The following is an 18,006-nucleotide window of genomic DNA, read 5'->3' as shown; positions in this document are numbered from 1 at the left end:
CTTTGGTGCTACTTCAAGTGATCTCATATATCACACTGGAAAATGAACAGGAATAGCTCTAATTGTCACCACCTTCCTGCAATATGTATTAATGTCATTTACACCCAATGACAAATGAAAGATGAGTTCTTTGCATTCCTGATGTTGCTGTACAAGTGAATTGTCAGTAGCTTTATTGGAGATCATAAAACCTTGGATGCTGATCACTGAAATCACACACTGTGTTTTTCTACATTCAGTCATTTTGAATCATCCTTCTTAATCACCTGTGGAAAAAGGAATGCTTTAATAGTACTGATACTCCGTAGCAATTGCATTCAAGTTATACTTTTCTGAAACTGTGATTTTTGAATGAGGAAAGAGATCATGACTGTTTTATTAATTTTTTTTTTGTATTGTATTAAAAAAAAGGCAGAGAAACTGCAATTCTAATCAGTGAAAGCATAGTTTAGATATATGTTCATTTCATCACTTCAAATGAGAGCAAAATGTACTAAATTCTTTTTTTTTTTCCTCTATGATTGGTCACAAAGATATTAAATGTCCTGCCTGTAAATGAGGAATGTGTTTTTAAAAAAAAAAAAAAAAAAAAAAAAAAAAAAGCTACTTGTGTTGTTCATCATACAAGCTGTAACTTAAGGAATGCAAGTTTTATTTGGCATGTTTGTAAATCATTGCCAGAGCTGAGAAATTGATATAATTCAGTAGGCAATCAGGGCAATAATGCCAGGTTTGTAAAGTACTAAGTATCTTGGAGATGACCTGTCCAAATTATGAAGCTCACTATGCAAAGTTGCATTACTCCTCCGACAAGGTAGGTTTGAAAAATAACTTTGTTGGGGTGATGGAAATAAAAAATAATGATTGTAATTTCCAGGAACACACTCAAAATTCAGAAGCTTTGTACATGCTTCAGTCTACTGTGCTCACCTGTCTGTAGAATACCTGTGAACGTGTTGTGTTACTTGCTTAAGGAGTTGATATGAATAGAAAAAACAGGAGGTCTATTTCAGTGTGGAAACTTTTGCAAGCTAGGAGCTGTTTGTGATAGGACAAGAGGGATGGTTTTAAACTGAGACAGGGGAGGAGGCTTAGATATTAGGAGGAAGTTTTTCACTCAGTGGATGGTGACACACTGGAACAGGGTTGCCCAAGGAGGTTGTGGATGCCCCATCCCTGGAGGCATTCAAGGCCAGGCTGGATGTGGCTCTGGGCAGCCTGGTCTGGTGGTTGGTGACCCTGCACATAGCAGGGCATTGAAACTAGGTGGTCATTGTGGTCCTTTTCAACCCAGGCCATTCTATGACTCTGTGACTTGGAAGTTTCAACCCTGAGTTGTAATGAGGAGTGCTTTGGCTTGAATTTACCTGTAACATAAGGATAAACCTCAGGTTTATTGCCTTGAAATACTGCTGTCTTCTGCATCCGTTGCTTGGATGCTTCAACAGCCTCCCTTGGCTGCTTCCTGTCCTGAGACTCCAGCTGTTCTCTGTGTGCTTTGACCGACAGAGAAGTCTTGGGGAATGGAGTAGGGGTATAAACTTATAAATACTTGCAGTTGGAGAAAATGAATCCCATCATTTCAGAGGATTAGTTCACTAGGTGACTAAAATGTAAATGTACACTTAGTGCATGTGTGAGTGTGTGGGGTCTTCTTGGTGTTTGCATTACTGGAATATATCTATTGTGTTTGACAGAAATCTAAGGTATTTTTCCTTTTTTTAACAGTATCAATTTCTTTTTAATGAAGTGAATAGCGTGCATTTAGATACTTCAATTGTTTTTTAATGAATTCACATTAAAATGTTAATGTATGCACCACATGTTTATAATATATTGTGAGATTGTACGCAAGCGTTCCAAAATATATTCCAATTCCATATTAAACATGTCTGTAGTTTAAAATGTGAATGTCAGGTTTCATTCTGGTTTTGAAAGCATCTTGAAATTCCACTAGATTGGGAAAAACTGGATTTTAGCTAATTTTTGAATTACTAGGTGCTCCATGACAAAATCTATGGATAACTCATAGCATTTGGCACAAAATTAAAAAGTTGATTGTTCACCCAAGTAAATCTAGATGCAACATTGAGCCTGAAGGATACTGATGATGGTTTGGCTTTTTTTTCTATACTTGTATTTTACTGATGATCTGTCAGGAAGCAGTGAATTCCACAAATTTACAAGGTGGTCCATAGAGACCCCTTTAAATATTTTAGTTTCCTCACACTATGTTTTGTAGCATCATTTTATAAAGCATTTGAAGTGAGAAATGTAGGGCTAAGTTTATTTTAAGTGAACACAAAATACAAAAGAAAACTGAAAACATCCATTTGAATAAAAAAAAAAAAAACCTAGTTAGTTAACAGAGTTCAATGCTGTTTCCTTTGTCAGTGATGCTAATAATAGATGATTAAAGTGCAGATTGTGAGTCGCCTTGCTTATTTAGTGGATAAACTTTCCCTCATTTAGATTCCTGTGATACCAGATACTGTAGTGTCATGTTTTATTTTTCAGGAACAGTACAGTGAATTGAGAATCAGTATGAACCAGAGACCTGGCTACAGTCAGAACTTTGGGTTTACAGCAAATTGGACTTCTTCAGGGGCCTTAGTACAGACAGTTGAAGAAGGTAAATGTCTATTTAACTGCACAAACTTCATTCTTGTATTTAGTTTGCAAAGGCTTCTGAACTGTGTACTTACTGTATGCTACAGATGTTTCAAAAACCTCAGGTAGGCAATTGAAAAACTAATATTTTTTTACTAATATATTTTGGTCAGGCCTCATCTCTTGAAATAGATTTGTCAGAATATTAAAAGGCATTTTTCCAATCAAGAAGGTTTTTATGACGTGAGAAAGGTATGAGTGGCTCCTTTCAGCTTATTTTTAAGATTTTCTCTGCATATATTTGTAGAACAATTGAATTGTAACTTGGTTGGGAGTTAGAAAGGTAAAATAAAAAATAAAAATACTTAGTCACATTGGATTTTGGAGACAGCTAATATTTTTTGGGTAGTTGCAACTTCTAAATTGATTTCCAATGCTTTTTTTTTTTTTCTTTTTTGTTTGGGGGGGGGGGAGCTGTGGGTCAGGGGGTGTAGCTGGATGTAGTACTCTTGGCAGAAAGGATATTTATTTATTTATTTATTTATTTATTTATTTATTTATTTATTGGTGCAGTGAAGCATATGTAATAATTATTATTAGGTCTGAAGTTTCCTGATAAGGAAAAGTTTGGTTTTCTTAAAAACAAAACAAACAAAACAGCCACAACAGAATCACATTATGCTTTTTTCTTTTTCTGGACAGTGATCTTTAACGTTGTTAGTAATACTTAAGCAATAATTAATTGTACCCTTTTTTATGTCAAATGTTCATCTTGAGAAAAGAGAAATAAATGGCAATTTCTCATTTTGTTAACCCTCGTTATGCTTCCCATAGAGGACAATACGTAATTTAACTGCATTTACTGAACGCCCTTGATTTTCGTTTTAAAGTCAACTTATTGACCTCTCCTTGTTACAGCTGGGCACTTCGCATAATTAGATTTTAACTGTTAATAATTGCTTTGTATGAAGAATAACTCTCCATTTACTTTTCCTGCTGCTAGGATTCTGTTTTAGTTTTGTTGCTGGGAGGAAAAGACTGTTTATATTCACTGCAAGCTGTAAACAAGAAACTTAGGGGTACTGAATATTCCTGCTTGTCATTCACAAAGCACTAAACAAGCTCTATCTCTTGGATCTGGAAGCAAGGAGAATATTAAGGTCTTGAGTCTGTTACCTGGCTTATGCTGTATTACCATTCTCACAAGGAAGGTTGGAAACTATATAGATTAAACAGAGAAATTTTAATGGGCTGCATCTCATTGGTATTTTCATCTATAACATATTTTTTTTCTCTCAGCAATTGCCTAGTATTGTATCCTTAAGCAGTACAACAGTCTGAGTGTTTGCTTAAAGGAATGACAGATGAAAGAGGTGGACAGGTCATTGAGGAGTAAGATGTACTTCATCTGAGGGGTCCTGAATGTTGTGTTTCCTGCTTCTAAGAATAAATAATAGGATAATACTGGTTGGAAGGAACACCTTAGGAGACCACTTAGAACAATCTCCTGCTCAAAAAAAGTACCAAAATTGAATTCAGATCATGGTCCAGGGCCTTATCCAATAGGGTTTGAAACCCTTGGAGGATGAAAACTGCTTAGGTTCTCTGTACTGTCACCCATCTGTTTGTTCTTTGTTCTGTCCCGTACACTGTAATGTCCCAACTTTGTCACCAGGATACTGTGTCTCATGTCACAAACCGTATTAAAGTCAAGGTGGATGACATTCACCATTGCGCTCTCATTCGCAGAATTGATTATTTTGTTGTTAAAGACACCCAGATTCAGCAAGTGTGATTTGGATCTGCAAGTGCTAGCCAGCTGCTCCCAATCACCTTTTTTGCAAGCACAGAAATAACTTCAGGGAAAACTTTCTCTTGTTATCTTATTGTATTTGTTATCCTATCTAGCCAAATGATTTTCATTTGGTGATAAACTATACTTATATTATTGCTCATAATGACTCTGCATTCAACATAAGCTTTTCCTTCAAGTAATTTTAAAGAAAACTACTCGGCAAGTGAAATTAACCTTCTGTATGTATCCTCAAAAAGCTTATTAAAAGTTAAATTTGTAACATGTTCCAGTGAGACACATTTGTTACATATAAAAGAAGATTGGTTGTTTTTTACAGAGATCTCCAGCCTTTAACCTAAAAATTACATAAACAGGAAGCCCTGGAAAGTCATTAAATCTTGATGTTGTTCTGCTAGCTTGCCCTCTGCCCTCTGTAATCTTTATTATTTCAATTCTTTCACTTTCACACACCCTACTTGCTATTGTTTGTTGAGATTGTGTTGAACACTCACTGGCACGTAAGATGTAGTAAATTTGCTCTGCTTCCTACGTATTCTTCCATATGTGAGAATATGAGTTAGTATTTATCTGTAGTAGTACCAGCAGCTGGGAATAAGTTAGAGATAAACAAGTGTGTGCGGAAAATGGTTTGGATATACTTTTTCTGGTGACATGGGAGGAAATGTGAAATCTTAAACTTGCTTATTTTCTGAAAACCTTGATTTATAGCCCAGGTATACTTCTCTCATCTCTGAGTTGGGTCTCATCCCAGTTGACCTATTTGAGTTACATGGTCACCTTTTTGGCTCCAAGCACTCATCGTGCCACAAAACATTTCTGAACCTGAGGCCTTCCGTATATTTTGAATGTGAAATTTCATCTATATGTTCAAAGTGTATAGTACTGTCTTAAGTGGTGACATGAGGCAAAATTCCAGATGTTTACTGAACATCATTGAAAGTAGTACTTTCAATGGCGGTATCTTTAAAATCACATTCAGTTGGATCTTCAAAGCTATTAATTCTTTAACAAACTAATGACACTGTTTTTTTTTTCCAGTCAAACCTTTCTTTCTCCAAAAGAAAGGTCTACTTTTTATTCTATACTAGTATTTAAAATAATGTGTGTGTTGAGAGTTTTGCTGGTAACTGTTAATGGAGTATCAGTCCATGCTTTAAGAATGCACAAGAATAGAATATGGAGCTGTGCTCTTCCATCATAGGGTCATCATTTCACTTTTTTGTGTACTATGAAGGATCATTGCTTAGTTTGCTATTAGGAAGCATAGCTTTCCTTCATTTCACAGTGTTCTTGGGTGGTAAGAAAATCAAAGCTATCTGAATCCTTAGTGTGTGATCTAGACTTCAAACAGCATTTTCCTAGTAAGTTAGAAGAAGGTTGGAATGAAGCATATGGTGTCTAAATGTACTGTCATGTTTGTCTATAATATAGTATTGTTCTTGGTATATTTTGAATAATATGTGTGCATTTCTCTACTTAATCTGGAAAGTGCTTTAGTTGTGTAATCTACGTTTGTTCTGCTCGGGGAATTATTCTCAGTGGAAGAACCATTCAGGTATAATTCATAAAATTGTACTTTGGGAAGACTGTTTCTCAACTTGCCTGTTTTCTGAAGTATTAAAACAAACAAACAAACAAAAAAAAGAGAATGAGAAGGCTTATTAACTGCTTTTGTATGCTCTCTGTCCTTAGGCTAGATTACCTGCCAACACGTAGTAATAGGTGAAAGAGTATAAAGTGCATCCTGTCTTGCAAAATATCAGTAAAATTCAAAGTCCAAGTTGCAGTAAAATTTGTAAGTGGCTTGTACCCACTGGCAAAATAAATACAATCCAGAGAATTCTAATAGGACAGCACCCAGCGGTATCTTAAGTGAGTCTAGTTACCAGTCAATTCAGAGCTAAAAAAATATTTTAGCAAAGCAATATAGCAATCTTCTTGTCAACCAAGCCCAGAAAATGTAAATAAGAATATGAGAAAACCAGATCATACTGGAATTAACAGAGTGGAGTCTGGTTTTGTTGTTTGTTTTTTTTTGGGGGGGCGGGGGGCAAATAAGAGGATTATCCAAACGTAAGCTGAATTTCAGCAAATTTCTGCTATAGACAGTGTAGTGTTGCCTCTCTCTGTTACTATTCCAGATTATAAAGATTGAGGCAGAAGTTGGCTAACCAGAAACCATTTGTTAAATGAGATAGCCGGAACATGAATGCTTGCAAACCCAGAAATTTCTTCGTATTTATGCATCAGATTTCAACACTACATTAATATTAACTGATTTTACTGACCTTATACTTGCAGTGCGGTCAGTTTTTCCTAAGACTTTCTGAATACCTGCCGATAAGTGTTTCTTTGACTGAGTTATTTTTTTTTCTCCCTGTCATAAATGTATGTCAATAACTGTGATTAGAAACATTTTTTTCTTCTGTTTTCATCAGATAGCCCTGCAGCACTTTGTCAGCTGCAGGTAGATGATGAGATCATTGCTATCAACGGCACAAAGGTTTCACAAATGGACCGTAGTCAGTGGGAAGAAGCCATCACCAGAGCACTAGAAACTGGAAACCTGGTCATGGATGTTAGACGATATGGAAAGAATGGTGAGTTGTTTCATAGGCAGGTACAGTATGCTCTGTAAGGCAAATAAGCTTTGTCTCTGCTGTACCTGACAGCTGAGTCTCCTTATTACCCTTACAGCAGTAATACGTATCTGAGCTAAGTAGTTTGCTAGTGTGTCTGTTGCATTTTAACACAACTTAGCTTTTTTTTTAACTGCTCGTGCATTAGAAATGTTTTGGCAAACGAATCTACTAAACATTAATTTACTTACCTCTGTCTGGTGCTCTGACCTGTTTCTAAGAGGAGGTGCAGTTAATAAATAAATAAAATGCGCCACCAGCACGCAAGGGAATATGAAATTTTATTTTTTCTGCCATTAGTTTCTAGATTATAGGATTAGTTTCTTGAAGATAATTTTTAAAGCCCCTGTCCCTTCTTTCCTGTTTTCTTCAGGGAGGGTTTTTGCTGATATATGAGCTTGTAGTTGATATAGCTCCTCTGTGCTGAGTTTTGACAGTTGACCAAAACATTGTGATGCTGTAATCTCTCCACAGTGGTAGTACCCATCCAGACTTCCATCCCAGCTGAACTTGTTGAGCTCTTCAAGCTCGCTGAGAATTTGATCAAGAGTTCGAAATGTGACTAGTGATTTAATTGAAAGTAGAACATCAAAACATTACTTTACTGGGAAGTAGAATAATTTACCAACAAATGAGGAAAAAAAAAAAAAAAAAAAAATGGGGCAGGAAGAAGATGAGTAATGCCTAATAGCATAAATTAAGTGAAATTGTTGCAGAAAAGCTAACTTAGTAAAATTTAAGGGATGGGGAGGGGTTTGGGGAGATGGTGTGATGGACACTAAATGAAGATGGTGATTTTTATTTTTTTTCCTTACCTTCATCAGTTTTTCTAGTTTAGACTACCTTTTTACTTTTTGCCCTGTGTGTTTCTTGAGTAGCTTGGACATGAAAATGACACTTCACTGGAAGCATGTAGTGTATGATTGAAACTGTACCTTGTGTGAGTAAAGTTGGAAGAACTTTCTTGATCCTTACTAATGCTGATGAAATAGTTTTCAATGAATACTAATTACTCTCTAATGTTGAGTTGCTATAGTCCCATGTTAGCAGAATATTTGGTGAACTCTTACATGGCTTCTAACTAACAATTGTATTTTTGGGGAAGGCGGTCTTCTCATAAATGCCCTTTGTCCTGTTTCCACAAATTCCATCTGATTTGTGTCTCTCCCTCTTTATGTGTTTCCTGTGTTATTTTAATGTGTTTTCGCTAACTCCTGTTCTTTGACATTACTGTCTGTGTTAATTTCTTGATCTCCACATACCAAAAGACTGGGGCAAAGACCAGCCTTCCCTGCCACATGTAAGGCATAAAATCCTCAATCTCACCAGTATGGGTACCAACATTATAGGTACATCTGATAGTAAGTGGATTGATGCAACTTCTGGAGAACGCGTTTCAAGTGTCTCGACCATATCAACAAAAAGAGAATTCTCCAGCAGTCTTCAAAGTTCTGTGAGTGTGCGTTCAAACAGTTTTGGGATGTGGGGGGAAGAAGTGAAAACTGATTGCCATGAGGAAGGGGAGAATGGAAAAGAAGAAAAGACCTTAGAAATCTTATTCTTAATTTGCATTGTTAATTCTAAGGAACGTGCAGGTTTTTGCAAATACAATATTAAGATGCTCTGAGAACTTTCTACTGTGTTCATGAATTTATGAAAAGTATTAAAATACTTGAAGATTATAGTTCAACTAAAACATATAGACTATTTATTCTTTAGAAAATCATATTATCTCCATTGTTAGTGTAAATGAATGTTGCAGTCCAGAGGAAAAAGTGAGTATATGCTTTCAAATGACTGGCAAATAACTCCCAGCTTGCCAATGGAGTAGCTGAAATAAAAGATCTTGGCTTCTTTCTTGCAATATCAACTACCAGTTCACAGCTGGTCATTGATCACTGCAAAAGCTTACAGTCATTTTATCATATAATCTACTCAGGAAGTTTTAGTTTTGTATGCTTCTGTTGAAGTTCTTATATTTTGAAATGTTTCAAAATATGCAGTTCCTATCGGGGCACTGTTTAATTGAATAACTTCTGCAAATCTAATAAGCTGGAGCTCTGTTTTGTTTTGTTTTTTTTCTTTTTTTTTTTTCCAGGGTACAGGAACAAAATTGATAAATGGCATGCAAGGAGATCTTGGATCTAATGAACAAAGAGGTAAACTACCATTGTTTTTCATCTTCTAATTGTATGGGCTTGGAGCAAGCACAGATACTAAACCTGTAATCATTACAAGCTTTGTACGGTGGCTTAAATGAGATCTTAATGAACTAAAAAGGTATCACAGATCTAATTGCATCCAAACTGGGTGTAACTGGCTTCCACAATATGCTGAGCAATTGGAGACCTGACAACAAGGAAGTGACAGATCCTCTGTCTCAGAATTAGTTGCTGTAAACTTACTGTAGGGATAGGGATGGAAAAGCAAAAAAAAGACACAGAATTTGTTATAATTGCTACTGCATCATGTGAAGCCTGATTTAGTGTGAATATCAATTTATTTCACTGCTCTGGAATAGAGTGAAATGAGTATTGTGGGTTTTCTATTTCATTTATGAGGATTTTGGGAGGGGTGACGGATATTGACAGTGGTTATTTTTATTGGTGTTTTTTTTTGTTGTTGTTGTTGTTTATTTTTATTCCTGAAGAATGATATTGATAGTTCTAATATGAATAATAATTAGTTATGATGCTGTGAACCATTATAATACTATCTGATGACAGTGAGAGAAATCAGGTATGTAGACTTCCTAATGGAACAGAAATTAGTGTTTCATTGTAGCTTGCATGTGCATGGTAATTTACAAGAGATCTGCCAAAAGATCATTTGCCCTCTGAAGATGCCTTTCAGATGACGTTAAATTGTATTATTGTTATAGTTGGACAATGTTAGATATTAAAATGAAATACTAATCAGTGTATGATGTAACCAACTAAAAACTGTATTTATGAAAGATTAGATTTTCTTTATTTCAGGGGCTTGTTTTTCTTTTTTAAATGACGTGGCTGTAGGCTGGAAGTGTGATACACATTTGTTATCCAGTGGTGATAGTCATTTAAAAGAAAAACAAAACAGCACCTCATTGATTTGTTTGTATTCTCTATATTTTTCAAATAGCATCTGAACCTATTTCTTTGAAAAACTTAAAAAGGCGGTCACAATTTTTTGAACAAGGTAAATCGAAGAGCTAACATTTCATGTACTTTCATGAAATTGTTCCTGCTGCACACTCTTCCTAACCATTCTGGTGCCGGGTACTCTGCCTCTTCAGCATTGTTTGCTACAGTTATCTTGAAGCAACGTAATTCATTTCCCTTCTTTCCCCAGGGTCATCAGGTTATTCTTACAATTCATGGGTCTACCTTTGTGGTAATGGGTCTTTGTGTGTTCTCTTATATTTATAGCTTTTTTTAATCTCTTATATGTTGTTCATATTTCTTTTATACACTGGGTTAAGAGCAAGATGGATAGCACTCTGTTCAGATTTGCTACTACCTACAAAACAGAATAATATTGAACATCCCAGCAGAGGCATTGTGCGGAATTCAAACAGCTGTTGTCAAAATACTTAACTCTGAATTTGAGTTTATTTGGAGTCGTAGCTGTGCACATTCTTCAAAATTGGTGGAAAGCAGCAGTAACCGACTCTTCACTATGTGGTGAAGTCTCTAGATCTTGAAAAGGCCAGTATGAATTTTGAAATGAATCTTCTGGCTTTTGAAGATGAAATAAATAAATAAACAAAAATTAGGCACTCAATTTTGGTTTTGTAGGTTGCATTTTGGTGTTCTGCATGTCACAACTCACGTACTTCCACTACTGTATGCCTAATATTGTCTTCAGACTACGTATGCCTTGCTTTTTATTGTAGCCTGAAAGTGAAATTCTGGCCCGCTGGAAGTCCAGTGTGAATTTTGCCAAAGATTTAAGTGGAACCAGGGCTTTGCCTCAGTGATAATGGCTTTCATTTGTTGAGAAGTGATATGTGAAGTGCTGCAACATATACCTGTGTTTGTGGTTTTGTGATTCTTTTTGCTATATTGTATCTTTGATAAGGTGATATTCTGTTGTTGGTTGTTTGTGGCTGTTTTTTAGGCTATGAAAACTGTTTGAATTGTATAGCAATACTTGTAGTATTTCACTTCTGATTGAGGGGAAGGAAAAGTATGTATTTCTAGAGTATGCACTCAATGCAGTTTTGCTTATTTTTTGATTTCTTTAACATACTGATATGAAAGAATTTTCTTTTTAAGGCTGTACAGGCTAGCATAGTCTTACAGGGATGAGAGGAGATGTCCTTTGTATCCTAAATTAAGGATTTTGCAATTTGTTGCATTTATGCATTTTTAAGTGAAATTTGAACAACTAAGTAACAAGGATACTAACAACAAACAAAAATAATTACGTAAGATGATGCTTGGGGAATGATTACTCTTAACTTAGTGCTTCTCCACATTTTCTCAAGTTTTAATATATCAGCACATTTATATATATATATATATATATATATATATATATATATATAAATAATATATATTTTTTTTAAAGTAATTTTGGTAAAGCTAAGATCAAGCATCATATCCTCAAATACTGTATGGTTTGAGGTGAATGGTGACAATCTTAGCAAATTCACATGTACTTTGGAGAGCAGGAAAAAAGGGCAGTTGGAAACAGTCACCTACATTAGTTGAAAGCACCTGGTGTATTCTGAGCTCTAATAAGTGTGTAGTAGGATCAAATGCAAGCATGGCTTACTATTGAAGCAAAAATTTCACTTGAAGTTCAGACTTTCTACACTTGGATAGGTATTAAAGTAGTTAGTATTGTTCTAATAATTCCTATTTTTTTGTTGTTGCTGTTTTCTGTTTTCCTTTCTACTCCCAAATCTGACAGGAGGCCCGGAGCCTGCAATGCCTGATGTAAGTAGTGTTTACAAACTACTAATTAGGTGCATAGTTATTGTCTTTTCTAGAAGTCGATTGCTTTCTATTGCTTTTTTTTTTTTTTTTTTTTTCCCCCCACACTGCTTTAAAATTCCAATCAAATCAGGGTACTGACATATTTAATGTGTAAAACAATGGTTGCCTACTGTCCCTTTGAGGAGACTGAATCAGGTTCTTGCTGCTCTAAAGATGTAGTTCTTGTAATGGCTTTTACTTCTCATTTTAAGTTAAAATGTAGAGTGTTGATCACATGTAGTAAGATTGTATTAATTCATTTGCATGTTGTATTAGCTCCCAGTCCCATCCATTAGTGCTCCAAGTCGTCGGGTTTGGGATCAAGAAGAAGAACGAAAACGACAAGAGAAATGGCAAAAGGAGCAGGATCGTTTATTGCAGGTAATATTAATCTTTGTGACTTTGTGTGTGGTAACCATTAGAGAGGAAAACTTCTCTTGACTTCTGTGACTCTTACTGATGGCAGAAGGGGACTTCCAGATACATTTGCTGGGCTGCACAATCATATACACAATTTTTCAGAAAGAAAAGAGGGAAATGCATTAGTAAGTTTCACAAAATCAAACCCAGACTGTATATTCACTACAGCCAGAAGTGCTCAATCATCAGAAGGCTGATTTGCTCTCGTTGGCAAAACAATTTACAACAAAGCAAGACCTAAGTCATTTTTTGAATGTATATTTTATTTTCTTGCAAGAAAATTCTCTAGGATGTTTTACCATCCATTCAAGACATTGGCTGCCTTCATCTCTGAATATAAAGTAGTACCGTGGTTAGATGCCTGCTAGTGTTCTAATGTTAAGCAGTCAGCTACTCATTTGGAGTCAGCTTGGTTCCCAGTACCTCAGAAAGCCAAACCATCTGACTGGTGCAAATTCACCTCAATAATCAGATACCAGAGATAGAGGAAAATGTTGCAAAAGGCATGAGCAATGTTTGCTATCTTAAGATAATACACAAAAACCAAGCACGTGTTCCAGGATTGAGCAGGCTTATGCTTCACTGAGCTGAGGTCTTTACTGTAAGATGTATCTCTGGAAATTAAATTATGTATGTAAGGGCTGTTGGCTAGCAGAAGCATCAGTAAATCTCATTTACTCTGTGCAAACCATCTTAAATAGCATTTAAGCATTCAGCAGTAAATCATGATGACAAAACAGAGTTTAACTATTCTCTTGCTTTTTGGATGTTTCAGTGTTGTCATTCCTTTTAGCTTTCAAAATCCACGAGGCAGGAGTTGCGACTTATAAACATATTTGTGATATCTGTTATGGCTTGGGTGCACAATTTGGCATCTGGAGAGATGCCTGTAAGGAGTATAAGCCTTGGCTTCTCTTTCATTGAGAATAGTTGAATCCCTCTGCCATCACTTCTCCTTGTTTCCTTTTTTTCACACTTGAAAAGTTAAATTTAGCCAGAGTAATAATGCTATTTCTCTTTCCCATGATCTTATTACTTATTTAAAAACCAGAGAAAGGAAGCCAAGTCTTTATTTGCTAATTTCCAGCATCTTAGAAGGAACTTTTGCAATTACTGCATATTTTGCTTTTCCCAAGACTGAGATGGTGGTTGACAAAATCAACAAAATGTTTACTGTGTATCTTGAGTAATGCCTTAGGACACTGCATTGATTTCATATTAAAACCAGTCATAGGACAAAACTGGAGGTTCAAAATAGGCTTTTGTTCAGATGAACTTTCTGGGAGACCAAATATTCTTGCTGAAACCAAATTACTGCCTCATATTTCACTTAGTCATTGCTTTATATTTGTCATATTACTCTGGCCAGTTCCAAGTTAAATATAATTACTCTGTAATCAAGAAATATTTTAGATAGCTTAATTCCCAACTGAACAAAAATCAGCTGTAACGACAGGGAATATAGCAGATGTGAGGTCAGTTGTTATGAGGCTTATCATATAAGAAGCCTAGATTCTCTGAAATTGATGAGTGAACTCCTTGTGATGGTATTTAAGCCAGAATGCAATTCATTTGTGGCTCATCTAATGTCCCAGAGGAGCTCAAGCATGTTTATACCAAACTCATTAAATAAAGAGTAGAATATTTTAATGCAATTAAACCAAATTCTTTATTTGTGTGTTTAATTTCAATTTAACCTAATAGGAGAAATACAAACGGGAACAAGAAAAACTGAGGGAAGAATGGCTACGAGCTAAGCAAGAAGCTGAAAAAGAAAACTCCAAATATTTAGATGAGGTAAGCTGTTAGTATGGCATCACTTTTGTCTGTTCAGTTTCATGGTGGCTTTTTAAACTACTAGTGGGAAGAGATACACATACAAATAATTATTTTATTATGTCATTTATCTCCTTGTTTTGGAACATAATTGCTCCTAAAGCAAAATGATTGTCTATGACTTAACAGAGATTGGTAAAATGCAATGAAGAAATCAAAATGGAAGGAGTTCATGGATTTGCTAAGTAAATAACAGTAAGGATATATTGGCAAAATGTTACAAACTGTATGAATTATCGTGACAAGAATCAAAGAGTCACCTTTATTGTATAATATTTACCTCTCAGTATTACATCTTGAAATTTTGCTTCAGTACTTGATCATTAGGTGTGGTTTCTAACTTCCAGGCTGTTTGCTGGCATTCAGTTTCTCCTATCTTTGGAGAATTTACATATCAAATCAACTTCAGCTTTGCTATCATATATTTTTAAAACTTTGAATGTGTGTTGTTTCTTTTGGCTGCTTATGAGAACATAGTTCTTTTGCTGAGCATAGGAAGTATCTGTGATACCTCTTCTCTTTTGCTACATAAACATAGCTTCAGGCACTCCAGCCACATCAGCTGTGTTCATGTTGTCATGAGCATCAAGACTTTAAGGCATAGGATTTCAATACTGAAAAAAACTTGTTAGAGCTGTTCAAAGACTTTGCTGTACAGGAATGTAAAATGCTTCATCAAAAAAAACCATTAAAATTTTGGATGCACAAATCCTTAACTGGCAAAGAGTATTTGTTCCCTACAGTTAAAACTTATTTTGACCACTGAAAGACCTTTTTCATGTTTGAGACAAATGTTAGTGGTAAGTCAGATACTTAACTTTGTAATGGCAGGAGAATATAGGAGGCTTGGGGTTTCCTCCACATGATGATTCCTGTGAAATACATTGGTCAGGTACACACTTGCAGTAGCTGTCTTAGGTAGGTCTCCAGTTTGGGAATTAAAAAAAACTAAAAATGTTGGGTATCATGAAGAGTTTGTTTTTGGTGAGGATTTAAGTGGAGATGGAACGGAATGTAAGAAGTGTTCTAAAAAGCAGAATGTTTCACATACTTGTGGACACACTGCCAGTGATGCTTGCTAGGGCTGCTGTGTGGAATGAAGCTCATGCATTAGAAGAATGTGCCAGCAGGCATACATTCAAAAAGAAACCAAAGTACACCCTGTCTTTTGCATTTGAGAGTATTTGGGATGCTTTTTACACCAGCCTTCCCATGTAGAGTAAATAACCTTTTCTGATTCAGCAATCTGACTTTAAAAAAAAAAAAAAAAAAGGCACCAAAAAAACCCCAACAACCAACACACAGAGCTCCATCCCCTAAAAATGTTATTTCTTTTATCTGCCACAGGAACAAACTGTTATAACCTCAAACATGATCACAGTCTCTGCACGAGCTCCATCTGCCTCCAGCTGGAGGGCAAGCCCTGAAGTGAGTACTCCTGAGGAGCCAGAAGGAGATGGAGGAAGAGAGCTGGCAGCACACTTGCTGGCCAGGGAAGAAGAAAGGAGGCTTCAGGAGGAAGAAGAAGCAGCCCTGCGTGTTGAGCGAGAAAGGGAACACCAAGAACTAGAGCTTGAGAGACAACGTAAAGAAAGGGAACAGCAGTATGCTGAGGAGCAGAGGCGGCGGGCAGAGATGGAGGAGCAGAGGCGGCAGGCAGAGATGGAGGAGCAGAGGCAGCAAGCAGAAAGGCAGAGGGAAATGTCAGTGGAGTCATCTCAGTACCAAAGGTCTGCGCTTAGAATGAACTCTCCCTTCTGCATAAAAATTGAAATACCTTTCCAAATGGAGTTCATGTCTTGAATATGTGCATTCATGTCAGGTTCTTACTGTAGATTTACTAGTGCAAGACACTACATGATAACCTAATCATATTGTAGTTCAGCAGTAAAATTGTAAAGCTATCCCAGTTTTGCCATCCTTTGCTCATTGCGTAAGCATGATCATAATTACAGGTGACTGAGTTGGCATAATTTGAGCCCCACCATTCCTTAGTCTCTCTTGTTGCAAACCAATTCTTCACCTTGTGCAGACCAGTTTTCTTTTGTGCTCTAAGAGTATAGAAATAATTGTGTCAATGGTTTACGGGCTGGTTCGGCCCAGTTCCGTGACTAGAGGGGAGGAGGGATTTTGCAAAATCCGTACCTCCGGAAAAAGGGAACAGGGGACCCCAAAAATAGTTAAAAACAGCAGCAATGATCTGAGGAGGAACAAACTAACTTACTAAATATAGTATCGGAATGCAAGATAACACACCGTAATACCATATAATCAGAATTGAAGCTAATAAATCAAATATAACGAGAGAATGTCTGAAAGGTGGATAGGCCTCACCACAATGCTGAATTGAGATGCACAGTCCAGTTGAGCAGCAGGGAGACAGGAGGAGAGCCCATGAAGAAGAGCAGACGAAAAAGAGCACATCAGGTGACCTTGCCAGGAGTTGTATCTCCTCTCTGTGTCCACAAAGTCCCCTGGGGAATGTAGTTCTTCTCTTCTGGGCAGGTACCCAGGAATTGAGCATTAACAGTTAAACTGTTAACAACAGTTCTATGATTCTATGATTCTAAACTCCCAATGCCCCACATGATGTTATGAGGTGGAATACCGAAAACCAAGAATCACAAAACTATGACAAATTGCACATTCATTTTGGCATTTCAGCTGAGGGAAGAGATTTAGAAGTGAATGGATGATAACTTAAAATTCTGCAGCCTGACTGCCAGTGCTCATTGCTATAAATGGTATTGTATTACACAGAGCATCCTGCTAAGACTGAATAAAATTCTATTCTTTCTTTCTTAAGGTAGAAGAATCAAGTATGAGATGAAGTCATTCCTCTTGAATGGAGTACTCTATTAACCCACTTCTTCTCATTTTTAAATAGATACAGATAAAGTAATTGTCACCAAATCAAAGGTGACCTGAAGCACTTAATATGAAGATTTGTAAGAACTCTAGTGCAAATTGAGAGCCAGTAGCTCAAAAATACAGGGCTTTCAGAAGAAATATCAAGTTAACTCTTTTCTAACAAAGGCATGACTGATTCCTCTATCATTTTAGTTCAACAGTGCAGCAGTAAGGTTTAGTTGTGCCTGTGTGCTAACTTCTCAATGAAAAGCATCATCATGTATGAGTTAGCAAATATTGGCTTAGGTATTGTATTGTGTTGGATTTATCCACTTTGAACATATTTATCCTTGAGCATTAAAGTGTTTCTTCCATTACCACCTTCATCAGCTTGCTTAAAATTAATAAATAAAATAGTTTATAAATGCAGATTTTTGCGTAGAAGTTTTCCGACTACTGCTTCAGGTGTCACAGGAGATTAATCTGCTGTGATTAATGCAGAGATTAATGCCGTAACTTTTCCTTGTTTCTTGTGCGCTTAGCTTACTGCCTTGCATGCAGCAGGCTTGACTGTTTCCCTTGAGGATTTTTCCCTTTTTTTGAACAAGCAGTAAGAGATGATTGAAGATAACACATGATTAAGTTATATCTTAAGAGAAAAAAATACGATTCTAAAATTGCATATATTTGCTGGGGAGACTGAGATCTGGAGTTTCTTTAGCTCATGGTGAATTACTTCTGCTGAGCAAAGCAGAGGCATGGCTGTTACAATTGGTTGTTCTTGGCAGCTGCACTGGGGTATCTCTGTAGTTTAGCTTGCTCCATTTGCGAGATAACAAGGCATTGTGCAGTAACTTGTAAAGCTGCTGTGATA

At 36.3% G+C, this 18,006-nt stretch overlaps 1 protein-coding gene across 12 annotated transcripts in view; it reads left to right on the top strand.

Moving 5' to 3' along the window:
* The window catches only part of LMO7 (LIM domain 7), a 129,493-nt gene that overhangs the window by 99,971 nt on the left and 11,516 nt on the right, over nt 1–18,006 (top strand). For 9 of the 12 annotated variants that reach the window (XM_048933291.1, XM_048933287.1, XM_048933284.1 and 6 more), the window contains 9 exons: nt 2,518–2,632; nt 6,865–7,026; nt 8,334–8,518; nt 9,164–9,224; nt 10,186–10,242; nt 11,962–11,987; nt 12,303–12,407; nt 14,151–14,243; nt 15,630–16,012. In XM_048933291.1, coding sequence (XP_048789248.1) covers nt 2,518–2,632; nt 6,865–7,026; nt 8,334–8,518; nt 9,164–9,224; nt 10,186–10,242; nt 11,962–11,987; nt 12,303–12,407; nt 14,151–14,243; nt 15,630–16,012 — 1,187 coding nt within the window. Of the gene's footprint in view, nt 1–2,517; nt 2,633–6,864; nt 7,027–8,333; nt 8,519–9,163; nt 9,225–10,185; nt 10,243–10,395; nt 10,438–11,961; nt 11,988–12,302; nt 12,408–14,150; nt 14,244–15,629; nt 16,013–18,006 lie in introns of all 12 variants that reach the window. The other 3 variants (XM_048933288.1, XM_048933290.1, XM_048933289.1) reach the window with 3 other exon arrangements.

This window comes from Lagopus muta, chromosome 1 (assembly GCF_023343835.1).
Source record: "Lagopus muta isolate bLagMut1 chromosome 1, bLagMut1 primary, whole genome shotgun sequence".
Classification (NCBI taxonomy): Eukaryota; Metazoa; Chordata; class Aves; order Galliformes; family Phasianidae; genus Lagopus; species Lagopus muta.
Note: the sequence above shows the minus strand (reverse complement) of the source record. Positions and strands in the feature narration are given on the sequence as shown.